Here is a 27,996-nt window from a genome sequence, read left to right as displayed (position 1 = left end):
TGAGAGCACCCAGCGGGCCTCGGCTCTCGAGCAGATAAGGATGTGCGTAAAACCCGTGGGGCAGGGCTCCCTGGGCGATTTGAACAAGCAGCTGGGGTCATGCCGGTGTGAGCTGCTCTTTGCCTCCCAGAACCCTGCTCCACCCTGTCCCCACTGCGTCCTGCACTCTGTCATGGGTGGTCCCAAAATACCCGGCGCACTTCCTCCCTCTCTCCCTCCCAGCACCTTTGTCTAAGTGACAAACTCCTATGCATCCCTCAGTGCCCAACTCCATCGACACCTGAAGCAACACCTGGTTTCTTAAGCAAAATGACTCATCCCCTCATCATCTGTATGTGGTTACATACACGCCTCTGTGCCTGATCCTTGCCGCTCCTCTTCTGTGTGCCCAGCCAGACGGAGGGCCCCTAAAGGACAGGGCTGGGGTCCCGCTCACCTGTGCCACACCCACCCCCTCTGGACCCTCCAGGAAAGCCGATGAGCCCCGAGCCAGCAGGGCAGTGAGTTCCCATTTGCGATGCAGAGACCAGGCGGGGGGTTACCTGCACGGCAATCACCGACAAGACCTCCACGGAGATGCGGTTGAATTCGTCGAAGCAGCCCCAGGCTCCGGTCTGTGCCAGGCCCTTGTAGATATTTCCACAGGACTGCGGGGGCGGGGGGGGGGGAAGGAGAGGGCACTGGGGAGCCCGGCCAGAAGCCTCCAGCTGCCTCGCCCGCTGTCCTGTCCACGGCCCCCTGACCGAGGGCCAGGCTTGGGGACCTTGGGGCCCTCGGGAGGCTAGAGGCAGGAGTCCACTCCCTGGGGGGGGTGTGTGTGTGTGGGGGGGTGCCTGCAGGAAAGACCTGTCATTCCCAGTGACCCCTAGAGCCTCCGTGGTGTGTTCATGCCAAGTTCAGCCCTTGTATGGCCCCCAGCAGACAAGGGAGGGGGATGGGCTCCAGGCCCCAGGGGGCCATCGGGAAGGTTCTTCAACATTTACAGATGGGATTCCTTCTAGGAGGCTCCAACCTCAGATTCCACTTTTCTGAGATCCAGGAGGCTGGTGTGGGCTGTGGCCTGGACACTCAGAAGAGGCAGCTGTCCCCACCCTCAACCCCAAAAGGGGGAGGGGGAGGGGAGGGCCCCACCGGCCCAGGCCCTGACCTTGGTGTCCACCCCAGCCCTCCCACCAGGGACAGCTGTGACCTGACCGACGGAAACCTCTCTCCCCAGCCTTTGAGAACTGTCACTGTCCTCCTTGGCGCGACCGCCGGGGCCCGGCCTCCCCGCCCCTCCCCCCCTCAGAGGGGCTCGCTCTGCCCGGTGCCCCCCTTTGTTGGACAGGCTTAGAACCCGGGTTGGGAGGGGCTCCCTCCACAGAGGTGGGGGGGGGGGTGTGGGGGCAGGAGGCTCGGGGCTGGGTTTGTCCACCCTGGGAGCCTCCACGGGACACGCTTGTCCTGCGCAAGGGGCCCCAGCCTCCCAGGAAGGCCAAGGCCACTAGCAAACGGGAGGGTGCCTCCTGCGGGGTGCGGCCGGCAGCATCCAGACATCGAGACATGGAGCTCACGTGGGGTCTGGAGGCTGCAGCCTCTGCTGGGAGTCGGGACGGGGCGTGTGGTCCTCCCGGGGCGCCCGGGCCTCCCACCTTGTAGTCCATCTGCTCGGAGCAGTTGAAGACGTAGACCATGGTGCCAAGGGCTCTGCCCAGGTCCTTGGTCGTCTCCGTCTTGCCTGTCCCGGCGGGGCCGGCGGGGGCTCCGCCCATGATCAGGTGCAGGGACTGGGTCAAGGTTATGTAGCACCTGCAAAGGACCCAGGTCACCGTGTGGGCGTCAACCCCACAGCCGCCCGCTCTCTCTCTGTGGTTCACAAGTTACACCCCTGGCGCCCCAAGGAACAGACACTGTCCTGGGGTGGACACCTTGGGTGGCCTGAGGGGAGAAGGCGCTACCAGGTCACATGCATGGAAGGTTCGCTCTGAGCAGCTGGTGGCCTGAGTGCCTCTGGCCGTGAAATAATTCAAAGAGTTCACTTGGCCCTCGATGTGCTGCTGAGGATACAGAAAACAGGGTCCCACGTGGCAGGTCCTCAGAGAGGCTGAGCCACACCCCCGGGGCCACACAGCAGGGGCCGGGGCCAGGGAACCTGACCGCAGGGCGCCTGACCCTCAGCCTCAGCACGGTGTCCAGGTCTGGTGGAGCCCGGGGAAGGGTGAGACTGTCTCCCCTGGGCTGCGGGGGGGCGTCTCACCTGTCGGTGAGAGGGGTGATGACCAGCCGTGGCGTGTTGCCCAGGTACTCGTACGAGTACTGGATCTGGGCGTCGCAGATGTTGGCGAAGCAGTGCTGCTTCTCCTCGTCCCAGCGGTGCCGCAGCTGCGACTGCCAGGTGAAGGCCTGGGAGCTCTCCACCTGCAGGCGGAGGCGGAGGCGGGTCCTGACCTCGGGGGCCCTTCCCCGGCGCCGCCGCCGCCGCCCCCGCCCCCAGCTTCCCGCGGAGTCCTGCTCAACGCCCGGCACTTCTCGGTGGGCTGCGGGTCCCACGGTTCCGGGCTGAGGCCCCAGCGCCAGGCGCACGCCCCGGATCCCAGCCGGCCCGGCCCGGCGCCCGTGCCTTGGCGGCGATCATCTTGGCCACCACGTCGCGGGCGTGGACGTCGATGGTGCAGATGGTCATGATTTTCGTTCTGTCCCCGGCGCTGAGGTTCCCGATGAGCAGGGTGATGAGCGCGTTCAGCTGGCTGACCTGCGGGGCGGAGGCGCCTGGGCTGGGACCCTGCTCGCGGGGGGGGGGGGGGGGGGGGGGCGCGAGCTGGGCGTGGTCCCCCGAGGAAGACCCCGCCCCCGCCCCCCAACCCTGTGTTCTTGGTCAGGACGGCACAACACAGGAAGTGGTCCCCCTCTTCCTGGGCTGGGGGTGGGGCACGCCGTGGGACAGGGAGGTGAGAGCGGATGCTGAAGACAAAGGTGGATATTAAGTAAAAACCGAGAATTTTAAAGCCATAAAGACCTAAGGATAACTAGGTATTTTTGGCCTGTGAATCAACTACATACACACAGATTAGATTAGATAAGAATTAGTTCACGGGATTATATCTGGGTGGTGGGGTTTTGGGTCACTTTCTCTTTTATTTATCATTTTTTTGCTTTTTAGGGCTGCACGTGTAGCATATGGAAGTTCCCAGGCTAGGGGTTGAATCAGAGCTGCAGCTGCTGGCCGACACCACAGCCACAGCAACGCAGGATCGAAGCCACGTCTGCGACCTATACCTCAGCTCATGGTAATGCCGGATCCTTAACCCACTGAGTGAGGTCAGGGATCGAACCCACGTCCTCATGGATACTAGTCGGGTTTGCTAACTGCTGAGCCACGATGAGAACTCTGCTTTCTCTTTTATTTTAAAAATTATCTTCAGGAGTTCCCTGGTGGCACAGCAGGTTAAGGACCTGGAATTACCACTGCCGTGGCGCAGGTCCAATCCCTGGCCTGGGAATTTCCACATGCCGTGAGTGTGGCTATCTTTAGTTTCTAAATTTCTAACCAAAAATCTTTTTAAGAATTCAATTAAAAAAGAGAAATTAGGGAGTTCCCGTCGTGGCGCAGTGGAAACAAATCCGACTAGTAACCACGAAGATGTGGGTTTGATCCCTGGCCTCGCTCAGTGGTTCAGGGATCCAGCGTTGCCGTGAGCTGTGGTGTAGGTTGCAATGATCCCGCATTGCTGTGGCTGTGGTGTAGGCCGGCAGCTGTAGCTCTGATCCAACCCCTAGCCTGGGGACTTCCATGTGCCATGGGTGAGGCCCTAGAAAGCAAAAAAAAAAAAAAAAGAGAGAGAGAGAAATTAAAACCACGTATTTCCAAAGCAATTACCCTTAGGTGGAACAATGGGGGGGGTGTGCCATTATTTGGTTGCTTGGACTGACAGAAGCGGCAGTGGGACCTCACAGCAAGACACTCGGCGTGGCGTGGGGGGCACATACCTGCTTCTTGTTGTAATCTTTGATGGCATTTTCATAGCCTTCCTCCAGCCTGGCAAACGCCAGGCCCACCTCGGTGGTCCACCAGATCTGGGTGCACGTGAGCGCGATCTGAAAGCACGGGGGGGCCCCAGTCACCCCCACGTGTGTGTCGTCCTCTGTCGGACGCAAGAGTTCACACCAGGAAGGGGGCTGACCCAGGGCAGGTGAGCTGTCCCCCCCGCCACCTGCCCCAGACCTGGGCGGGGTAGTCGAAGATCCACTGCTCCCGCGGCTTCTCCTCGTAGGTCACCACGGCCTCCGGGATCTCGTGGCGGAGGGTGGCACACATTCGGTCCAGCACACGGTTCAGCCAGACCTCCACCTGGGAACAGAGCCACACGGGCCCCAGAGGCGGTGAGCACACCTCGTTGCGACGCCTTGCTTTGTTGTTTAGAAAAATAAATGACCAGAGGTCATCGCCGTCGTTCCCGGGGTTGAAATGCCAAGGGTTTGCAGAGCAGAGCGCTCCGAAAGCTGTAGTCCGCAAGCCAGGCTGTACCCGGCAAAGCCAGCTGTGCTGGGCACCCATGTGCGTTACCTGTTCCTACACAGAGGAGGGCGGGGGACCCTGAGAAAAATCCAGAGGCGCGCGTCTGTGCCTGAGCCCCGAGGGTGCTGTCAGCCGGGGGTGGCACTTCGCTCTGCGGTGTGCACGCGCGCTCACCTGCCCCGAGAGGTCGCAGTCCCGGTCGAAGTCCACGTACTCGTCCTCTTTGCTGTACATGCCCAGGCTGACCTTGAGCGGTTTCCCATCCGCGTCGAGGCGGAACTTCAGTTTACACAGGCTGTCGAAGAGTTTGGACAGGTGGCGGCTCACCTGGTTTGGGGGGGAAACACCGGATTTTGCACCCGCGGGCTGTGAGCAGGGACCCCCCCCCCCATCCTGGTCTTCCTCGGGCAGTTTTAAGCCTCTGCTCTTTCCTTTTTCTGGACATACTCCCCCCTCGCCCCCCCCCCCCAACATCAACGAGACTCGCTTAACCCACGAAGAGGAATGGCACAACCGCTCTCCGGCGGGACCTGCCTCACACCTGTCCCTGACGACAGCTTTTCCTCGAGAAGGTTCCATCCCAGGCCCTGGGCCTACATCCCTAAGTCACGCGCTCAGAACCTAAATGACCCTCCTGGAGGCTCCCTGCCTGTGCCTCTGGGACTTGATGATTAAAATAAAAGAGAGTCACTTCCCTTCGCCTGGGTAGCCAGCCCTTCTCTCTTGCAGAAGGGGAGCCTTGAGAAACCGTCACCCCCTGGTGCCCGGGGGTTATGAGCACGAGCTGGGCAGCGGCCCCGTGAGCATGAGCGGGTGTTTCTCTCAGAGGCAGCGAATCACCAAGCCCCTGGCACAAACCCGCTTCCAGAGGAGGGAGACGAGGCTCAGGGAGGGAAAGGCGGGATCGGAGGCCAGCCCCGGGCCCGGCACAGTTTCTGCTGTGGCTGATCTCGTGGAGGTAACGCAAGGCCATCCATGGCTGCTCCTTCCACGTCCCCAGGGGCCGAGCAGGGGCCCCCATGGAGTCTGGAGGCCGCACCCCAGTCGGCCTGTCTTTAAAAGGCCAGGCGCCCACCTACCTCCACGGGGTCATTGCCGTTGGACAGAATATCCAGGAGATCCGCCGAGGAGACAAAGTAGAATCTCGGGAAAGCCAGTCTTTTTGTCTCTAAGTATTCAGCCAAGGCCTTTTCACACACAGCCAACCTGGGGGAGGGAGGAAGCAAGGCAGCTGCATCCTGCTCCACGGGGGTCCGGCCCAGCCCTCCTTCCAAGTGCTGGATGCACAGCCCTGGCGACACCAGTCTGCTCGCAGCCCCGGCTTGACTCAGACCTTCCAACCCAACGTGCTCCTTTCTCTGCCAGCCCCTGACCTTGTGGGCGTCCCCAGGTAGGCAGGGGAATGGTTTAATCTCTGCAGTCGTCACCTCCTCTGAGGCCGAAGGCAAGCTCCGTGGCCAGAGTGGCAGGATGTGGCTGCAGAGCTGGGGCCTCCAGGAGGGATCTGGGGGTTCCCCCATCCTGGCCAGCAGGGGGCACACGACACAGGTTCCTGCTGCAGTGAAGCCCCTCACCTGCCCAGCTGTGGGACCCACCTCTTCTTCAGGTTCTCAAGTTTGTCATAGAGTCCAGGTTTGTTGGTGGCTTCGACCACGTTGGGCGTTTTCACCGCCTCCGCCATCAAGGCCTGGGGAGAGAAGGGACGCCAAGGGCTCAGCAGCCCCGTCTTCTCCAACAGAAAGTGCCCGGGCAGGTACGGGAGTTCACCTTGAATTCCTGGTCGATGTCGTCAAAGCGGGTGGAGTCCTCCGGCAGCTGCGCGCGGATGTCTTCGGAGCCGATGAAGATGCTCTCCAGGTGGCTCCAGGTTCTCTGGACTTCGAACCAGATGGAGATGACCGAGTCCGCCATGGACAGCTTCTGCTGCCAGCTCGTCACCTCCTTCAGGAAGTGGGACAGGTACTTGGACATCATCAGGTTCTGCAGCTGCACCTGGTTGTCCTCCAGCGTCTCCACCAGCACCTCGTCCGCCTTGAGCATCATGGTTCCCGTCCGCGGGTGCGGCTCATGCTCAAACTCCATGGTGGACCACGTGCTATCCAGGGCTTTCAGCACCTTTCAAGGGAACAGACATCGGGGCTGAGGAGGACCCAGAGCTTCCCAGACTGGGGATGGAAGCCCTCCTCTCAGAAAGCCAACGTGTTCATGCCAACATTATTCACTGGCCAACAGGTGGCAACCGCCCAAGTGCCCATCAGTGGGTGATGCATCAACAAAATGTGGTCCATCCGCACAGTGGAACACTATGCAGCCATGAAAAGGAAGGAAGCACCTACACCTGCTCTAACACGAAGGCAACTAGGAAACACGCTTCACGCAAGAAGCCAGACACAGAAATCCACATGTTTCCAATTAGATGAAACGTCCAGAACAAGCAAGAGAGGAAACGTGTGAGTGGCTGCATAGAGCTGGGGTCAGGGTCCGAGAAGACGGGGCAGTGACAAGCAACAGGTGAGGGTCTCATGATGATGTCCTAAGGTCGACTGAGTCTAGTAGGTGCTGGACGCATCTGTCTGTGAATACGCTACAGCCATTGAATTGTACACTTTCAGTGGGCGGATGGCATGGGGTGTGAATCACAGCTCAAAAAAGCTGTAAAAAAAAAAAAGAAAAAAGAAAGAAGGCCAAAAATGGGACAATTCAAACTCACAACACAGTTGGGTGAGGAGAGAGACTGGAAGCGCTACGAGTGTCTGTGGTCCAGCGCCCTCCCCCGCTCGGCGTCTCAGAAGGCAGAGGCGGAGGCGGGATGGACCACAGACACAAAGGGGGATGCTCCACGGATGGGGAGCTGGGGTGGGGCTGTTTGCACACGCACGTACGTACAGCTGGGGGCAGGAGACAGAGCGAGAGCCAGGAAGCGGGCTTTTTCCCAGGAACAAATTCTGGCAACGGCCTACAAGACGGTTGGTTTCCGCGCCACGCCACCCAAAGCACACTTGGCCGTGGCCAGCGGGTACCTTCTCCATCCCGGACTCCTTCACGGCCTTGTCCACGATGTTGCGGACCTCGTCCTCGTATCGGTGCAGGTTCAGCTGGAGTAAGTCCGCCAGCGTGGTCTCATCTGACATCTCAAACTTGACCTAGGGGAAGAAGACAGGCACCTTCCAGGAAGGTCACGCGGGCTCCAGTCGAGGGGCAGCTTTGTCCTTCGCGGAGAGACAGGCCAAGTGAGGGAGGGACCCAGGCAGTGGGAGGGGGTGGTCGGGGGGACAGCTGGATGCCCCCCCGACTTGGGCAGGTCGCTCCTCCAGGCCCCGCTGCTCCTCCCTGTAAAACTGCGTCACAGCAGAAGCCACTCGTGGGTCGAACCGTGCTCCCCTCACATTCACGCCCACCTGGACCTCAGATGGTGACCTTGTTTGGAAACAAGGTCTTGAGCTGTTAAAAGAACGTGAGATGGAACCATCCTGGATCCACTGCCCAGGTGGACCCGATGACAGGTGTCCGGACGAGAAAAAGGAGAGGGAAGTTTGAGATGCAGGTGAGGCCGTGTGACCGCAGAGGCAGGGACGCGAGGACCGCCTGGGGCCACCGGAAGCTGGAGGAGGCAGGAGGTCCCCTCCCCTAGACTGTCCGAGGGGTGGCGGCCCTGGTGGCACTCGGATTTCAGGCTTCTGGCCCCCGAGCTGGGGAAGAACACAGCCCTGCGGTTTTGAGTCCCGAGCGTGCGTGGTACCTTGTCACGCACGAGAGCCACTGGGTACGATCCCCCACCTCAGGAAGCTGCCGTGCTGGTAACAATACCACGTATTTGTGTGGCGTCACCCAGCCCTCTGATCCTCTTGCTGTCACCGAGGCAGATGTTTCCAAGCCCAACTGCGGGGCACCATGGAAACTGGGTCAAACAAGGGGTGAAACGGAGTGTCTCTCAACCACCGTGGGGAACAGACCCGCTGGGGTCTCTGCCAGGCCCCTGGAGGGGACGCTCGAGGCCGCTGGCCGGGTCTCAGCACTCACGCACGTGACACAACCCTTCTGCTTGGGATTCTCTCACCGAGGCCCAGGCCGCATTCCGTGCTCCCTGGCTGCCCCTCGAGGGGACCGCCTCCCGGGGGCTCTGAGGACCGTCCCACGGGGCCTCCCAACAGCATCACCTGTGCTGTTCTCTCCTTTGCAACCCCAAGAACAGGGCTGTGCTTGCTCTCTGCATCCTTGGCATCTAGGGGGGGCCTCTGCAGAGGAGCCACTCCAGACTTCAGAGTTCTGCTCCATGTCTGCTGACAGTGCGGGTGCTATTTCCCTTTCGTGGGTGTCCAGGACGCATCCCCACCCCCACAGCCCTGGGAAAATTTGGCAACTAGGACTCTGTGCTCCTAGGGTGCACGGGGGACCTGGGGAGCTATTCCTCTGCCCTAAACTTCCAGAGCCCCGTGGACATTCCCCCACAACCAGAACCAGCTGTACCACTTGTGCAAAATGAAAATGATGGGGCCCCTCGTTGAAAAAATTATTCAGAATTTCAAAATGGTGACAGCCGCGCATCCAACCCCGCTTGGGGCACCTGCTGAGCGCAAAGCCCCGCATGCCAGCCCGGGGGCGCATGCATGAAGCGGGCCTTGCCCACCCTTGGCCTTCTCGCATGAGGCCCCCTCATCCTGCAGCAAGCACCCCCCCCCCCTCGTGGCACACGGTACCTGGGTGGCCTGCATGAGCTGCTGCCAGTGGCGGTCCCGGATGGCGGGGTTCTGCAGCTCGCTCACGGCGCGCAGGGCCGTGATCATATTCTTCACGGTGTTGTCCAGCCCCACGAAGGCGTCCCAGCTCTTCATCTCCTTGTCCAGGGACCGCACATCCTTGGCGAACTTCTTACAGTCGATGTCCATCTGCTCGACGTTGATGTCCTGCCACTTGGTGGTCCTCCAGGCTGCAAAGCTGGTGTTGACCTGCGAGAGAGATGGTGCCGTCGCCCCTCCAGAAGGGCCGGCGCTCCCTTCCTGCCGCTGCTCTCGGGGAGCGAGATGCAACGAGGAGGTGCGGGAACAAATGACAGCGTTGGATGAAGTGAGTGCATCCCAGGGGGAAAAGAAAAAAAACACCCACAGGTCATAAAAACTCCACCGAAACGTCCGCGGTCGAGAGAGATGTGGGCAAACCGTGGGCCTTGTCATTGCCGCCCAGGATTTAGTTCTGTCCCACTTCCCGGGCGGCCATGGAAGGTGCCGTGACCAGTGGAACGGGAGTGACACCTGACGCCTTGGGGGCAGAAGCATTTGACTGCCAGCACCTGACCCACAGTTCCCTTCGGCTGCCTTGGCAGTCGTGGATGCTTGCCCTGAGCTGCCCGAGGGCTGCTCGGAGCTGGAGTGTGGACGTGGCACGAGCGAGCAACAGTATTTCAGGGGTTAACTACACTCACCGTTTTCTTTCTTTCCCAGGGCTATTTGTTACTGCGGAGTAACTGACCTTATACTGACTGATAGAAATTTCACTCACGACAGGATGAAACAAGACACAGGAACCCCTGGGAGACCACCCACCCTACAAAGAGTGGCAAGACAACACAATGCAGCCTTTGTCTTTCCATCACCGGGGGGCTGACAAGGGCTGAGAAGTGGCAAGGGCTCATCCCGGCTGGAGTCAGAGGCTGCCGACGCAGGCTCGAGGCGCGAAGGCCCAGCTCGCCAGACCCTCACGTCCGATAAAGACACACAGTGAGGGGTGTTCACAAAAGATGGACCCTCACGGTCCCCAGGCTTGAAACCTCAGTCCCCACAGGGATCGATGCTCCTTTTTGGAGGGTTTAAGCCGCTTCGGTGTCCTATTATGATAAAAATGTGATGGCTGGTTTGTTTTGGAGAGATTTTTTTTCTTATAACGCCCTGCCTGCAAAGGCTTCTTGTTCTCTCCTGGGAAATGTAACCTGTCTTCTCGGGTCTGCGCCAACAAGGGAAAACGCAGTCCTGTTTTGACTTTCCCCGCCCACGTTCTGTAACCTTGTTCACACACGAGAGCGCTGAATTAAAAAAAAAAAAAGAGTATCGAGAAGCTGCAGTTGGCGTGCGCGCTCTCTCTTTAGGTGGTGGTGTGATGTAGCCTGTGGTTTCAAAGATGCCCCCCCCCTTCCGCCCCAGCTGAGGAAAAGGCAGCCTCCGCATGGTCAGGACGTGATGCGATGAAACAGAAGAAAAGTGATGAGACAGAGGCTGCCCCGTGGGGACCCCACAGAGGAGCCCGCGGAGAAGATTCAAATCTAGCTGCAGTCCTGAGAGTTTTTGGCGGCTGTGGCAGGGGTTGGGGGTGGGGTGGGGTTGAGAGAGGTGCTCAAGTTCATTCAAGAGCAGACAGAGGAAGAGCCAATGCGTCTTTGGAGACGGGGAGCCAGGAGGAGAGGCTGGGCAGCCAGTGCCTGCATGTGTGCTGAGGCACAGCCTCGATACCAGCAAGTGTCTCTTCCCATTTTTCTCTTCTTTTTGAGAAGGGGGGTCGGTGGGGACGGGGGAGGCACCTCCATCAAAGGTGGCCACTACCGCACTACCGAAGGACCGCAGGAGCGTCCCCTCCTGGGGCTGGGATGTCCTCCACCCTGGTACCCTCAGCATCCGTGCAACCGCCGCTCCCCCTTGTCCCCAGGCCTGGCGCCCCCCTCACCATGACGATCATGTCCCAGAGCTCCTTCAGCAGGCGGACCTCTTTGTGACAAGCCTTGAGCTGCTTGTAGTCCGGGACTGTGACCTCAAACAGGCTCCCGGACTTGCAGAGAGCCTCCATGACACCCTCCATGGCCGCGATGCTCCTTTGTTGCTGGGGGCGGGCGAGGAAGCCGGTGAGCAGTGAGGGGGCTTCCCACGCTTGGCGGGCCCCCCCCTCACGACAAGCTCCCTGCTGGCGTCCAGGTGGCTCTGGCTGCTCATCTCATGGGGGGCGGTCACCCCCAGAAGCTCAGGTGAGTGGACGGGCTCTGGGTGGCCGTTGCACGAGAGCCAGACCTCCCCCTGGGCTTTCCCAGCATCCCCCCGTTTTCTCACTCCGTGTATTTTCCTGGTATGAAGAAGCATCCAAGAGATGCCTGACTGCTTTGAAAATGAGAAACATCTAGGCAAGCAAGGAGGAGGGACAAAGATTTGTCCGAAACTGCGTGACCAAGCGCGGACGCCTGAGAAAGCTCTGGCGCGGAGAGCGCGCCAGGCTCGCCTGGGGACGTAGGGGTCCCGAGTGTTTGCACCCTGCCATGGGGGGCGCTCATGCGGGGACGTGGCTCCTCAGTGGAGGTGACCAGGGCGCTCTTCAAAGAACCCAGCCTGGACCCCAGGGAGACCACGTGGGATGCCAGAGCTTACACACACGTGTGTGTGCATGCACGCCCACCCACCTGTGCGCGGCCCCCGGGGCAGGGCCCGTGGACGTTAGGTTTCTGGGCTCACGAGAATGCCCGTGTGAGGAACAACGAGAAAGCCCCAGAGTCACGACCCCATCTCCTCCGTGGGCAAAACTACCTTATCCAGGGACCTGTAGGGCTCAGGGTCGCTGAAGCTGAACGGGGCCTCCTGCCGGAACTTCTCTCTGAACTCGTGCTGCTTGAGCTGCGGGACCACCGCGCCGAGACCGTCAGGCTCCCGTCCCCGTCCCTGTCCCCAGGCTGGCGGGGGGACGCTGCGCCCCGAGCCCCGCCCTGCCCGAGCCCGCGCACCTCGAACTGCTGGCACTTCCTCCTGAGGATGCTGACCTCGTTGGCCTGCAGGGGCGCCACGTTCTGCTTCACCTGGATGGCCAGCTTCTTGGTGTGTGTCCACTGCTCCGGCAGCTCCTGCACAGGCAAAGGCCAGAGGCTGTTCCTGATGCTCTTCTTGGGTAAACGTTCCACTGTGACATGATGACAGCCTCACGGGGCGTGGCAGCAACGAGGCAGAGTCCCGCGTGCCACTCCCCCGCCACCCCGCGGTCTCCAGTCCCCTCACTCCTCCACCCCTGGGTGCGGTGGTGGCATCTTGTACGGCTGAGGTTCAATAGCCAAGCCCAGCAACCAGCCCTGGGGCGTTTCATTAACACATGAGAGAACGTGTCAGGTTTCGTCCTGAATCCGTGTGTGTGTGTGTGTGTTGTGTGCGTGTGCACGCACGTGTTGCGTGCCGTGTGCCGTCAGCACTGAGCAATTCTGTGTAGAGCTGCATAGATGCCCGGTGGCCACAATCCACACGTGTTGCTGCGTGTGGCCGAAAGGGAGCGGCTTGGGGTTAACCCCTCGGATCTGCATCTGCCACCCTCTGACCTGGGCAGCCACTCGCCTGTCCTCCAGTCACAGTTTCATTGTTCCAAGAATGGCTTTAACCATCAGCGGTTTGTATTTTCCAAGAGCTCCACACTTGGGTACATATTTGTACTTACAGTCAGAAGATATTTTAAAGAGAAAAAAAAAAAAAGTCCCAGCTCACAAATTCTTTGCCCACAAACAGACATTGCTGCACTTTCTTCTCAGAGCCACGGACCGCCTCTGCCGGTGGGGGGCGCGCCTCCAATGTTAATCAAAACCTTTCTCCCACCACTCGCCTGCTCCAGGGTCCTGAAGTCCCCGGGGGCCTGGCCACCACACACACACACACACACACACACACACACACACACAGCTTCAAACCCTTGTCCTTTGCTGAGCGCGGTGGGGGGCGGGGGGGGCAAACCCCAACGTGCTCCAAAGCAGGGCCCGGGCAGCAGGAGGTCCCCACGGACACGGACACCTGATCCTGTCACGCCCTCTGCTACGGGGTCTTGGGCACTGGCTGAGGTTGGTGCCACCTGGCGGGGGGTGGGGAGGCCTGTGTGGCCAGAGCAGAGCTGGGGCCGGGGAATGGGGGTGGGGGGAGGCTGCCGGGTCTGGGAGGAGCCCGACGCTGGCGGGGGGGGGGCGGGGGGGGGGAGGAACTAGGCTGGGCTCCAGGGCGCATCCTCTCCGTCCCCTGCCACCTGCCGCCACCTCGCAGCCCAGCCGCACACACAGCTGACATCACACGTGACATCGCATCAGCGGCTGGCATCCCCCAAATTAGCTGCAACATACGGGACTTCTGTGAAATACAAGTCCCCTTCAGCGGCCGGGCTGTGGCCTGTCCGTCCCACGTGGGGACCCAATCTGGCCAGGGGCCTTCTGGGCCTGGGAGGTTCCCAGAGCAGCCCCCCCACGGCCCTGCTGGGGTGCGGGCCCCGGCTCCCTGCAGGGGCTCTGCGGACCCCCCTTCTGTCACCGTCCCTCATGCCTGGGCTCCCGCAGGAGCAAGTGTGGGATGGGCAGGCAGGGCCCCACCCTGGCGGCCGCCTCACTGTCCCCGCCTCCCGGGAGCCCTGTCCTCCCACGGGGGACCCACGTCAGCAGGGGGCCCAGCCCGCAGCCCCCGACGCTGCGCCGGCCCGTCTACCTGCAGCTTCAGGTGCGTCTCCTCGGGCATCTCCTCCCCATAGGACTTGAGCAGCTCGATGGTCTGCTTCAGGGGCTCGAACATGCTGTCGGTGGCCGACTGCCTCTCCTTGACCTTCATCAGGTGCCTCATCACCTCCACGAGGCCGTCATAATCCCCCTCCTTGAGGGGCTTGGTCAAGCCTGCCCGCGCCACTTTCATGAAGGCTTCCAGGTCAGTGAGGCTGGGAGGCGAGAGGCCGCCTGTGACACGCGCCCCTCCCCAGGGCAGGGCCGAGTCCCTGCCTGAACGGCCCCCTCGCCTCACCAGCCCAAGTGGCCGGCGAGTCCCGAGTCGGGCCGCGTGTCAGGGCAGCCTCTGCCGGGCCTCCCGGTGGAAGGGCTGGATCCCACGCCCTCCCGGCCCCGACACCCCCTGTGATCCCACAGGTGCCACCCCTCGTCTCGTGCCAGGCTGCCTGCCCGAAGCGGGGCTCCTAACAAAGCCCTCGGCCTCAGACACAGCAGGTGCTCAGGAGAGAAGCAATGAACCGGGGACCGGGGGCCTCTGCTCCAGCCGGGTGACGCCTTTTGTACAGGATCCACCCTCTGGGGGCCGCTGGCCTCTGAGCCTGCCCTTAAAAGATGCCCTCGCCCGCCTGGCATGGGGAGGCGCCAATCCACACCACCCACTTCACAGAAGGCCCCTTTTGGGTGTCCCTCGCGCAGGGCTCTCCCGGGGCCTGGCCGATGTCAGGCGGATGGCGTTGGGGGTGGGCAGCGGGCCCTGGCGCCCACCTGTTGATGACGTGGTTGCTCAGGTGCCGCTTGAACATGAGGCTCCAGCGCTTGATGGAGTTGAGGACGGCCTGCTTGAAGGGGCGGCAGTCGCACTGCAGCCACCCGCCGAACACCTTGGCGTTCTCGCGCCTGGACACCTCCTCGTACAGCTTCTCGTAGGCGTCAATCTGGAAGACGCAGCCCGCTCACCGCCAGGCCACGTGGGCACCAGGCCCGCCTCCTTGTCCCTGCCCCCCAGGGGTCCCTTGCCGCCTGGCAGCCTATTCCTGACGCAGGACGGTCCATCCCAGAGGGATACGGTCGGCAAGGCCAGCAGGGCTGGTGAAGGAGAGCAGGATGGGAGTTTGCTGGGGGGCCTGGGGTCCAGGCGCCCACGGGGAGTCCCTTAACTCGGCCCTCTCTGTGCTGCTGCTCATTCTCAGGGCTCTCAGGCTCCACCAGCCGGCCGTCCCCCGCGTCAAGGGGCAACTGTGCTGCCCCCACCGCACATCTCCCGGGGTTGGGGGCACCCTCACTGAACTTCAGGAAAAGAGGCCAAGTCTTGTAAATTCACTGTTTTCTCAGGTCGTGTGTGTGTGTGTGTGTGTGTGTGTATATTTTTTTCTTTTTCTTTTTAGGGCAGCATCTATGGCATATGAAAGTTCCTGGGCTAGGGGTCCAATCAGAGCTACCGCTGCTGGCCTACACTACAGCCACAGGGACAAGAAATCTGAGCCATGTCTGTGACCTATACCACAGCTCACGGCAACGCTGGATCCTTCATCCACTGAGCGAGGCCAGGGATCAAACCCGTGTCCTCACGGATGCCAGTCGGGCTCTTTAACTGCTGAGCCACGACAGGAACTCCCTCACATGCTCTATCCTTTTTTCGTTTGTTTTGTTTTGTTTGGGGGCCGCACTCGCAGCATATGGAAGTTCCCAGGCTAGGGGTTGAATCAGAGCTACAGCTACCGGCCTACACCACAGCCACAGCAATGCAGGATCCGAGACACATCTGTGACCTACACCACAGCTCATGGCAATGTTGGATCCTTAACCCACTGAGCGAGACTGGGAATCGAACCCACAACCTCATGGTTCCTAGCCGGATTCGTTTCCACTGAGCCACGACGGGAACTCCACGTGCTATGTCCTTAAATGCTCTGGCACCGGATGCTCAGCTCCCAGGGCTGGCTAATTATTCGATAGCAGACAGCCCCCCAGGACCACACCTTCCAAAGCAAACCGCCTACTAGAGGCCACACCCCACCTCTGCTCCAAGGCTCTCACACTTCAGGCCACTGTCCCCCTGCCCCTCTTTACTCCAGGCCAGGACCCTGACGACTTGGGGCAGCCCACAGACCTCCCAGTCCCTGAGACAACACACACCAGCCCATCCTAAGCCCAGCCCCGCCCCTTCCATCCCCTGGGGATCCCGGGGCAGGTGCTCAGCTGGGCTCCCCCCTCCTCCCCCCTCTGCCTCCTGGTGACATTGGTGCTCCCCTGTGCAGCCCTGCAGGGCCGGCGGGACCTCCGCCTCTCAGGAGCCGTGCCCTCCTTCCAAGGTGGCCATCTCCTGACCTGTTGGGCTCTCTGTACTTGAACAGTAAGAAAACCCACATTTCAAAAAAGTTCCGCCCGGTTTTACAAGAAGCCCAGGGCCCCTCCATGGTGGGGGGGGGGGGGGGCGGGTTCACATGCACCTGCTGCTGGAACTGGGCGAGGGTGGGCGGCCTCTTGGGGAGGGTCTCCTCGGCCCGGGTGTCCAGGTCCTCGGGGCTGACGGTGCGGCCGAAGGTGAGGAAGTTCTTCATGACCTCCTGGGGGTCGTCCGCCCAGAGGTAGGAGTAGCGCTCGAAGGAGTCCTGGTACTCCTCAGCCTCCTTTATGGCGCCCATCACCAGGCTGGACATCTCCTCCCGCAGCTCCGTCAGGTCTGTCATGTCCTCCAGGTCGGTCTGGAAGGGGCAGGAGCGGGGAAGCCCTTGGGTCCGGTCTCCCCTCCCTCCTGCTTCTGCCTCCTGACCAAACCTGCTGCCCCCGCGCGGCTGTGCCGCTCGTTTCCATGGGAACGTGACACTAACCAACGGCACGGACCCCTCCAGGATGTCACCTGCCCCATAGCTGGCTTTGTTCTGTCCTGTGGCATCACGCGAAGCCCCTGAGAACCCCAGATTCCGCAGCACATGTCAGAGTCGGGCTCTCATTGGCCTGAATCGGGTCCCGTGTCTACACCTGAGCTGATCCCTGCGTGCACTTGGGCCGGGGACGCCACCCTTTGGCGGCTCAGGAACCCCCAAGCTGTTCTCTCTGCCTGGAAATCCCTTCCCACCCTCGAGACTCAGAATGCACATCGGCTTTTCCCGAAACCTGACCTTGACCTCAACCTTGCCAGGTATTTCCTCCTGTGTCCTCACATCTGTCACCAGACACACACACACACACACACACACACACACACACACCCCTGTCCCTAACCACACAGAGCACCGCGCTGCAAATGTTTCTTATGACAAATACGCACCCATCATCCAGAAGCTCAAACCGTGCAGAAGTACAGGAAATAAGATGCCCTGTTTGCATCCCCTGGCCTCCCTCCAGCCTCCCCCAGCCTGTTTCCCAAAAGCCAGCACTCTTCTCAGTTTGGAGGGTAGCCCTAGGGAGACAGGCTTTTGTTTGTTTAAACGACTGAACTCATGTTTTAAACGTGGTCCAACAACTTGATTAACACGTCACGAGCAGCCTTCCACTCCGGGCTCCCTCGTGTGACTCACCCAGATGCCTTTGGATGAGCCAGAATCTACTGGTCACTTAGGTCTTTTCCAATTTTTGTTTAACTGTCACGCACACCTCCTCTGACCTCCCTGCAGGGGGGCTGACGTGTCCATGCTTCTGCACCCCACCATCTGATTCTGCACCCCATGTGGTTTCCGTGCTGGGGAGGTGTTGAGTGCATTTAGGGCAAATGGGAGCGGGGGCCAGCGGGAGGCACATGTGTCAAAGAGCCCGAGCGCTCAGACCAGGAAGTGGGGGAGGGACGCGCACTGGGCATCTTCGTGGGGGTGGGAAGGCGACAGGGGCTGCAAACCAGGCCGAGGAGGAGAAGTCATTCTGAGGAAAAGGACAGGACTTCCAGAGTGGGGAGAACCCGATAGAGAAGCAGCTCCTGGGCCCCTCAGCACGCTCCGCTCAGGACCTCCCCGGAACAGACACGCACCCCTGGGCGCGGCTGAGTCAGGGAGGCGGCTCCCGCCCAGGAGGGCAGCTGGTGGCGGGGAACGCAGTGGGGCCGTACCTTGTAGTTCATCCTGCCCTTGGCCAGTCTGGGGATGAGCCTGGCCACATTGTAGATGTCAGTGACCAGGCTCCCGATCAGTGCCAGGAAGCTCCGGTCCCCGCCCATATCCAGGGACGGACTGAAGACCAGCCCGTCATCGTCCAGCTCCATGCGGACCTCAAACAGCGGTGCGATGCTCTCCTGCAAACAGGCCGTCCGGGGGTCAATGCCTCGCCCTTGGCGGACCTGTTCTCAGGGCCCGTGTTCCCCCTGCCCTAGGCAGAGGGACACCTCCGGCTGGCTGGACCCCTACAGAGAGCAGCTCCCCCGAGGGCCCTGGAGCAAGAATTACATAACCAAATGCAGGGCCATAGGCCAAGTGCAGGCTGGGCGGCCAGGGTGGCGAGCACAGAGGAGACCAGCTACTCCGTGCCAAGCCCTCCTCTGCTGCGGACCAGCTGCACGGCCTCAGGTGAGACCCTCGACTCCCCCGTTTCCCCAGAAACATAAAATGAGAGCAGTCCTACAACGGAGGCAATAATTGTCCCTACCTCTTTGGGTGACCGTGAGCGCTAAATGAATGGCTAACTTATAGAGCACGTAGGGTGGCAGCAGGCTCAAGCGTAAGAGCCCACAGCTGTGGTCATGAGCGCATGGGGGTGGGGCAGGGAGTGGGGCCGTGTCACAGCCAGGCAGCTGGTGTCACAGCTGGGCTCCAGGAAGGACAAGCCCTCACGTCCACCAGAGCTTCCATTTACAAACCTGCTTTACAGCACTGATCTTTCTCCAAACGCAGTCCCACACTGGCCCTGGCAGGGGGGATGGCCAACTCGGGAGCCCCCGGTTCTCCCTCTGACCGAGGGAGGGTCCGTACTAGTGCCCAAGTGAGTTGCCAAGAGGGAGAGGTCAGTTGTCCCCCCCTCACATGACCAGACTTGACTCAAGCCGCTGATTCTGCGGTCTGTTCCTGCTGTTTGACCACTTGCAAATATGGGGACTCCCCGTTATTTCATTAGGAAACCACAAATTCCAGATTCCAACATCAACCTCATCTCATACTCATAAGCCACATTTCTAGTACGTGTGTGTGTGTGTGTGTATAACTTACATCTGCCACCATGTTGTCCATGAGGTAATTGAGAGACTTGCGAATGAAACAGTAGAATCCATCTAAGACCAGGCTGTCCACGTAGTTGACGTAATCTTTCCAGGACGGGCTCGTCACATCTGCTCTAAAGAGCTCTGCATTTTCCTGCAAACCGAATCACACAGCTGGCTGTCGTGTCCCTTGTCCCCGGCTCCCTCTTCAGTCAATGTGTTTGACTCACTGGGCTTGTGCTGGCTCACGCCCCACACGCAGGGGTCTGCTTTCAGCTTCCTGAACTGCATGTGCCGAGCTCTTCCAGGGTCCAAGTCTGTCTCTGCACAGCTGCTCCCTCCCATTCATGCCGGAGACAGCTTCTCATCTCTCAGCTTCACACAAGTGGCCCTCCCTGACCACCCCCCATTCATCACAGGTTTGGGTCCTGTCCCTGCCCCCCACCTGGGTTCCCACGAGCAATCCATCATTGGCGCCCGTGATGGCACAGATGACAACTCTGAATTATATATTTAGAGCAGATGTGACGAGCCCGTCCTGGAAAGATTATGTCAACTACGTGGACAGATGACAACTCTGAATTATATCGTCTTTGGTCTGTACCCTTGATGCCAAGCTTCATGAGGACAGGGGTTGACTGTCATGTCTACCATTATACCCCAGCCCTCAGCACTATGCCTGGGACAGAGCAGGAGCTGATGGATGTCTGGCTGGCTGGATAGGTGGCTGGTTGGTGGGTGGATAGACAGGTGGATGGATGAGTGTATGTGGGTGGATGGATGTATGTATGGGTGGATGGGTGGATGGATGGAGGGATGATGGGTGGGTGGATGATGGATGGGTGGATGGATGGGTGGATGGATGGGTGGATGGAAGGGCGGATGGATGGGTGGATGGATGGATGGGTGGGTGGATGATGGATGGGTGGATAATGGATGGATGGATGAATGGATGATGGGTGGATGGATGATGGATGGGTGGGTGGATGATGGATGGATGGATGGATGATGGATGGGTGGGTGGATGATGGATGGGTGGGTGGATGGATGGATGGATGATGGGTGGGTGGATGATGGATGGATGGATGGAGGGATGATGGGTGGGTGGATGGATGGATGGACGGGTGGGTGGGTGGATGATGGATGGGTGGATGGAGGGATGATGGGTGGGTGGATGATGGATGGGTGGATAATGGATGGATGGGTGGATGGATGGATGGGTGGGTGGATGATGGATGGGTGGGTGGATGGATGATGGATGGGTGGATGATGGGTGGGTGGGTGGATGATGGATGGGTGGATAATGGATGGATGGATGGATGGATGGATGATGGGTGGGTGGATGATGGATGGGTGGATGATGGATGGGTGGGTGGATGATGGATGGGTGGGTGGATGATGGATGGATGGGTGGATGATGGATGGATGGATGGAGGGAAGATGGGTGGGTGGATGATGGATGGATGGGTGGATGATGGATGGAGGGATGATGGGTGGGTGGATGGATGGATGGACGGGTGGGTGGGTGGATGATGGATGGGTGGATGGAGGGATGATGGGTGGGTGGATGATGGATGGGTGGATGATGGATGGGTGGGTGGATGATGGGTGGGTGGGTGGATGATGGATGGATGGATGGAGGGAAGATGGGTGGGTGGATGATGGATGGATGGGTGGATGATGGATGGAGGGATGATGGGTGGGTGGATGATGGATGGATGGATGATGGGTGGGTGGGTGGATGATGGATGGAGGGATGATGGGTGGGTGGATGATGGATGGATGGATGATGGGTGGGTGGGTGGATGATGGATGGGTGGATGATGGGTGGATGGATGGATAGATGGATGATGGGTGGGTGGATGATGGATGGATGGATGGAGGGATGATGGGTGGGTGGATGATGGATGGATGGATGAATGGGTGATGGGTGGGTGGATGATGGATGGGTGGATGGATGGGTGGGTGGATGATGGATGGGTGGATGGATGGATGGGTGGATGGATGGGTGGGTGGATGATGGGTGGGTGGATGATGGATGGATGATGGATGGGTGGGTGGATGATGGATGGATCGATGGTGGGTGGGTGAGTGGATGGATCAATCTGGAAGAAACTGAGTGCCACAGGAAAACACAAAGATGAGTAGGACTCAGCCTGTACCTCAGGCAGATTCTAACAGAGGAGAAAGACAGGCTTAAATAACCTCAGTGAGAGGCAGAAAGCCATGGTTCAGGAGACTAACGGGGAGCAGGCGACGCTGGCAGACGTGTGTGGTAACGAAGCCGTGCCTGATGGCTTGCTGGCCTCTGCCCCCTTGCCTGCCCCTGGCCGTGTGCTGTGCTGTGAACCTCCTCCTGACTTTAGACAGGATCTCTCTCCGTCTCCAACATCTCTGAGAGGGCTCACAGGTTAATCGCTTCACTTTTCCATGTAACCATTTTGCAGTTTAACAGGCTAATTTAGTGGGACCTTCTGGCCACCCGGGCAGAGGGAGAGGAAGAGGACCTGGAACGGAGACCAAGTAATTTTTGACCCAGTCAAGTCACTCCACGGGGCCACTCACCTTCCCAAGCAGTGACCTGACCATGAGACCAGCCCAGCACAGAGCCTCCTGGGGGTGGGGGCTGCCGGTCCCTCTGGCTGCGGACACCCGTCATTTGAGGCCATACTGGCGACTTGCACCAGGCACTGGAAACCCAGAAAAACTGCCCTGAAGATACCCTGAGCTCGGGTGGCAGGAAGGGGGGCAGAATTTTCTGCTTTCCAGGCCAGTGTGGTGCTCTGTCCTTCACAGTGGCCGCAGAAACAAGCCAAAGGGCAAGCTGAACAGAAGAGCCGCTGAGGGAGAGGGGGCACAGGAGATTCCGGGGGAGATGCCAGGCTCCCATTTGCAGCCCCTCCGGCTGCGTCAGCCGGGAAGGCCCACGGGTCCTTAGCGGGTTGGCAGGACGGCAAAACCTGCACGTGGGCAGCGCAGTGGGCACGCGTCAGCACGTTGTCCTGATTCAAAGATGCCCAAGGCTGCTCACCACAAGGCTCACCCTCGTGGCGGGGGAACTGAGGGGGTTGCAGGATCCAGCTCATCCCGCAGAAACAAGCTGCATATACCCCTTGCACAAAGGTGTCCCTCGAGGGGGGCGGGGCTCGGACACACTTAGAGGAGGGCCGTCTCATGACCACGACTCATCACCAGGCTTCCCGGGTTAAAGGGCAAGGTCGTTTCCAGGACACCCACAGCCCTCCCGCCTCCTGAAAGCCGGTGGGCTCTCGAAGGCCCTCCCAGGTGGGCGTCTCCTCACCGCGACCATGGCCTGGATCTTCAGGCCGGCGTCCTTGACCGCGGTGTAGCGCTTGTTGAGATGGGCCGTCCTCCCATCCAGGTCTAGCAGGGCCTCCTTCTTGTTGTCCTTCCTCTCAAACATCGGGTTGGCCGACCAGTCCTGGAAGGACAACGGGAGCGGGAGCGAAGCGTTTGGAGAGGAGGCTTCCGGTCCCACCTCCTGGCGACACACCCTATGGTGTGAGTGTCCCGTCCCGGCTGGCCTCGCAGAGGCCGAGGGGCTGCTGAGGACTGTTGGCTAGAAAGCCTCGGGTGATTTAACTCTGGACCAACGAGAGCCTCAGGGTTGTGGGGGGCACACAGAGCCCCTGGGCGTCTCCCCCCGTCCCATCCGGCCCAGTGGGAGCCCTTCTTGGGGAAGGAGCATCTGGGACCCTCTTGTGGGGGAACCACAGGAGCTAGGGGCGGGGGGACACAGCGGCCGGGTCCAGGACAGAAAGCGACACGAGAGAAGGCGCCTGAGGACTGGGGAAACACTGCTGATTTCGGGCCGAAAGCATGTTATGAACTTAGGGGATGTTAAAAGCAGATGCCCATCTGGACACACCCTGGTGAAGTGTCTGAAGCCTGAAGATGCCCAAGGACCCTGCCCGCCTCTGGACAGAGAGAAGAGGGCAGCAGAGGACAGCCACGTGGTTGTCAGCTTCCTTAACGTCGAGGCTACAAGACGGGGTGGCTGCAGGCTGAGCCATGTCCCACCCCCAATTTTTACATCGAAGCCATAACCTCCAACACCTCGGGGCCGGACTGTGCTTTGAGAGTCTGAGGAGTAGGTCAGAGGGAGGTCGCTAGGGTGGGCACTGGTGTCCCCGTAAGGAGAAGAGACTGGGACACAGACGCAGAGGGACGGCCACGTGAGGGCATGGGGACAAGACGGCTATCCACACTCCGAGGAGGGGCCTCAGGAGACACCAACGCCCCATGATCAATGCCCCATGATCTCGAACTTCTAGCCTGTGGGCCTAGAAACATCTACACTTGAAGCTGCCCGCTCTCCGCTACTTTGTTATGGCAGTCCGAGCAGACCAACGGAGGGACACTTCTAGATTTTTGGAAGAAAAAGACCATATCAAAAAAATCCTTTACTTGGAGGAGTTCCCGTCGTGGCTCAGTGGTTAACGAATCCGACTAGGAACCATGAAGTTGAGGGTTTGATCCTTGACCTCGCTCAGTGGGTTAAGGATCCAGCGTTGCCCTGAGCTGTGGTGTAGGCCACAGACGCAGCTCGGATCTGGTGTTGCTGTGGCTCTGGCATAGGCCGGTGCCTACAGCTCTGATTAGACCCCTAGCCTGGGCACCTCCATATGCCATGGGAGCAGCCCCAGAAAAGGCAAAAAGACCAAAAAAAAAGAAAAAAAATCCTTTACTTGGAGAAGATAGCTACAAGTGAGATAAAAAGAAAGATATTTTTGGACAAGCAAAGACACAGAAAGTAGGGCATCGATGCACCCCTTTCTTAGGCAACTACCTGAGGAAATAGTCGGATTAAATGAGAATTGAATTGTGAAAATGGGGCGAGCAATGGATTTTTTTGCCTACAATTGACTGAGTTAAATCTAAGCGGAGGGTGATGCAATGACTGTCAGCTCTAACGCAGGAAAGCCTTCCAGGCTGTGATGAGCCATTCGGGCTGGATAAGCCAAAGGAGCCTCGAGGTAGAAGAGACATGAACGTCAGAGCCGGCCGGGGGCAGGTGTCTGCAGACTCAGACCCTCAGCAGTGAGCACGTTCCCGGCGGGGCTCGGCCCAGCCTCCCCACCCTTGTTCCTGGAGCCCACGCCCAGGCTGAGCTGAAGAGAGTCACATGGAGCGGAACTCTGCAGAGTGACCTGGGGGTTTTCTGCTTTGGGGGCTGCCTGCCTGACGTGGTCATCACCCCTTTGGTCCAGAGCCTCAAACAGCAGGTGCCCGCATTGCCCTGGGCGCTTTGCAGGAGCATCTCCCTGGCCCCCACCTGCTACGTGCCTGCAGGCGGCTACTCACCATCATGGCCTGGGAAATTGCCTCCACGTTTTGCTTTGCTTTTTGTATCCTGTTCTGCAAGTTGTGTAAGATTTCTCTCATCTCTTGAATATATTCAAACACACCTAGAATGGAAGCACGATTCTGGTGTAAACATGCCCTGTTGCAAGACTGCCCTCAGCTGGCACGTCCACTCTCCGGGGCCTGAAGCAGAAGAAGTCGTGGCGAGCCCCTCGCGAAACGCGCGGCTGAGGAGCAATGTACGTCGTGGCCCCTTGGAAACGGGACCTCCCCGTCCCCGGGAGGCAGACCGCGAATTCCAGATGCCAGGCAGGCTGGACCCCCACCCCCGCCCCCGTGCCCTCTCGCCCACGCTCAGCCCAAGGGGCAATGAGCGCTGCCTTGGTACCTTCGCTGTTCCAGAACAGGGTCCTTTCAGCATCTAGTAACTGGACATCGATCGCTTCCAATTCCGACTTTATCAGTGGAAATTCTACATCCATCATTGCGGTCTTTATCTGCAAAAACAAAGGCCACGGTTTCAGGGCCTTTGTTCCAAATCCAAGCAGATTCAAAACTGTCTCACGGTACAGGGCCCCCTCCCACCCGGGTGGCGGGGATGGAAACTGGCGCAGCCACTATGGACAACAGCATGGAGGCACCTCGGAAAACTAAAAACAGAGCAGCCATATGATCTTGCAATCCCACTCCTGGGCCTATATCCGGAGAAAACTGTAATTCAAAAAGATACGTGCACCCCCTTGGAGTTCCCACTGTGGTTCAATGGGTTAAGAACCCGACATAGTGTCCATGAGGATGTGGGTTCGATCCCTGGCCTCGATCAGTGGGTTAAGATCTGGCATTGTTGCAAACTGCAGTGTAGGATGCAGATGCAGCTTGAATCCCGTGTTGCTGTGGCTGTGGCATAGGACAGCAGCCATGGCTCTGATTTGATCCCTAGCCCAGGAACTTCCATATGCCACAAGTGCAGCCTTAAAAAAAAATTAGAGAGATTTTTCTTGGAAAAAAAAAAAAAGATACACGCACCCCTATGTTCTCAGCAGCACTATTTACAATAGCTAGGACATGGAAGCAACCTAAATGTCCATCGACAGATGAATGACAGATGAATGGATAAAGCAGATGTGGTATATACACAATGGAATACTACTCAGCCATAAAAAAGAATGAAAGGATGCTATTTGCAGCAACATGGATGGACCTAGAGATGATCATACTAAGTAAAGCCAGACAGCAAAGACAAGTATCATGTGATATCACTTACAAGTGGAAACTAAAACAAAAAGCAAGAAATAAAACCAAAGGAACTTGTTTACAAAATAGACCCACAGACAACAGAAAACAAATTTATGGTTATGAAAGGGGAAAATGGGGGAAGGATAAATTAGGAGCTTGGGATTAACAGATATAATCTGCTATGTACAAAATAGAGAAACAACAAGGCCACTAAACTCCATATTTTGTGACAGCTTATAACTGAAAAGAATCTGAAGAAGACTAATTCATATGTGGGCGTATAACCGAATCACGGCCATGTCCATCTGACACTAACCCGACTTGTAAATCAACTAACTACACATCCATTTAAGAAAATCTCACGGTCTCATGGGAAGGCGTGTAACTCAACACCAACCAAACCAATTACACTTAGTGCTGTTTAATATGTAAATCAAAGTTCAGGAGAGTCCAACTTTTAAAATTACCTTTGATCACCAAGGACTTATGTACATGCTTAACCCCTAATCACCCATGTCACGGGGTGGAAAGAGAAGGACATTTGCGAATGCTGAGGCAACGCATACATACCAGGAAACTTTGACAATGTAGCTTAGGAGTTCCCACTGTGGCTCTGCAGAAATAAACCCAGCTAGGATCCGCAAGGATGACGGTTCGATCCCTGGCCTTATTCAGGGGGTGGAGGACCCGGCAGTGCCGTGGCTGTGGCTGTGGCCAGCAGCTGTAGCTCCGATGAGACCCCTCGCCTGGGAACCTCCCTGTGCCACGGGTGCGGCCCTCGAAAGACAATAAACAAATAAATGGACATTAGATGCTGTTTGCCTTTCACGACAACTCTTCACATACACTTGGTGCTCTAAGGGGCACCGCCCCCCCCCCCCACCCCGTGTCCTCCTTTTCAGAGAATGAGCTCTTAGAAGAGGGTATAGTGGGAGCAGGGAAATAAGGCTCGAGGGCTACGACCAGTGGGAACCAGACAGAAGTAAGCGAAGGCGTCTTTGGAATCATAACGCGTGACTCTGTGAGACACCGATCCCGCTTCTGAGCTTGGACATTAAGCAAGGACACGTGGGACCCAGACAGCCGCGGACGTTAGCAGGCCTCTGTGACAGTGGTAACGAGATCCATCCAATACGCCCAGTTTATGACTTTCCAATAGCCGGTGGTACAAATCCACGTCTTTAGGGGAATTTCCCAGACTCCCCAGCAGGTTTTTGCTGGGTTGTTTTTTTTTTTTGTCTTTTTGCCTTTTCTAGGGTCGCATCCGCGGCATATGGAGGTTCCCAGGCTAGGGGTCCAATCAGAGCTGTAGCCGCCGGCCTACACCAGAGCCACAGCAACGCAGGATCCAAGCCACATCTGCAACCTGCACCACAGCTCAGGGCAACGCCGGATCCTTAACCCAGTGAGCAAGGCCAGGGACCAAACCCGTAACCTCATGGTTCCTAGTCGGATTCGTTCACCACTGCGCCACGACGGGAACTCCCCAGCAGGTTCCTTAAAGCACCGCACAGGCGCTCACCTCGCTCAGGCATTAACGACAGAAACGACGTTAAGAATAAAGGACACATCTGAGGGACCCGGGGGGGTCTCCAGAGAGGGCAAGTGGCATCAATAAGACGCCACGGCAGGCGCTCAGCTCCCGCACTGACTCTCCCACTCCCCGGACTCGCCCAACGTTTTTATTAGCGGAGCAACGGCATTCACGGTTGAAGCTAACCGGCTTCCCTGGTGTGTGCTGGGTGGCTTTTGTTTGGAAATTCAGAGGCGGGTGATCAAGTTTCTGTTTTTAGTCTAAATAATCTTTGTTGGATTTCTTTTTTCTTTTCTTTTGTCTTTTTGTCCTTTATAGGGCCGCTCCCTCAGCACATGGAGGTTCCCAGGCTAGGGGTCGAATCGGAGCTACAGCTGCCAGCCTCCACCACAGCCACAGCAACGCCAGATCCGAGCCGCATCTGCAACCTACACCACAGCTCATGGCAATGCTGGACCTTTAACCCACTGAGCAAGGCCAGGGATCGAACCCGCAACCTCATGGTTCCTTGTCGGATTTGTTTCGCCTGTGCCACGACGGGAACTCCGGATTTCTTTCTTTCTGACTGTATCATTGTAAAAAAAAAAAAATCTTTTGCGCTGACAGTAACCCCTGAGTATGTCTCCATGCACCTACATCTCTAAAGGTGCCCACCTCTCCTGCCCCCACTTTTTTTTTAAATGGCCGCACTGCAGCAGATGGAAGTTTCTGGGCCAGGGACTGAATCCAAGCTGCACCTGCAACCTATGCTGCAGCTGTGGCAACACGGGATCCTTAACCCACGGTGGCAGGCTGGGGATCGAACCTGTGCCTCCACAGACACCCAAGCCACTGCAGTTGGATTCTTAACCCACTGTGCCACAGTG

The 27,996-nt window shown here is 58.6% G+C and overlaps 1 protein-coding gene across 1 annotated transcript in view; it reads right to left on the bottom strand.

The window, feature by feature from the left end:
* DNAH17 (dynein axonemal heavy chain 17) overlaps nt 1-27,996 on the bottom strand; it is a 103,627-nt gene that overhangs the window by 56,321 nt on the left and 19,310 nt on the right. The window contains 23 exon segments of the mRNA XM_047756739.1: nt 543-647; nt 1,632-1,788; nt 2,237-2,397; nt 2,606-2,731; nt 3,967-4,053; nt 4,202-4,327; nt 4,670-4,822; nt 5,575-5,701; nt 6,091-6,182; nt 6,263-6,610; nt 7,516-7,638; nt 9,193-9,441; nt 11,147-11,277; nt 11,982-12,078; nt 12,186-12,302; nt 13,903-14,125; nt 14,679-14,848; nt 16,364-16,618; nt 17,956-18,138; nt 19,046-19,189; nt 22,337-22,477; nt 24,361-24,464; nt 24,749-24,857. Of these exon segments, the coding sequence (XP_047612695.1) occupies nt 543-647; nt 1,632-1,788; nt 2,237-2,397; nt 2,606-2,731; nt 3,967-4,053; nt 4,202-4,327; nt 4,670-4,822; nt 5,575-5,701; nt 6,091-6,182; nt 6,263-6,610; nt 7,516-7,638; nt 9,193-9,441; nt 11,147-11,277; nt 11,982-12,078; nt 12,186-12,302; nt 13,903-14,125; nt 14,679-14,848; nt 16,364-16,618; nt 17,956-18,138; nt 19,046-19,189; nt 22,337-22,477; nt 24,361-24,464; nt 24,749-24,857 (3,528 nt within the window).

Source organism: Phacochoerus africanus, chromosome 14 (assembly GCF_016906955.1).
Source record: "Phacochoerus africanus isolate WHEZ1 chromosome 14, ROS_Pafr_v1, whole genome shotgun sequence".
NCBI classification, from domain to species: Eukaryota; Metazoa; Chordata; class Mammalia; order Artiodactyla; family Suidae; genus Phacochoerus; species Phacochoerus africanus.
Note: the sequence above shows the minus strand (reverse complement) of the source record. Positions and strands in the feature narration are given on the sequence as shown.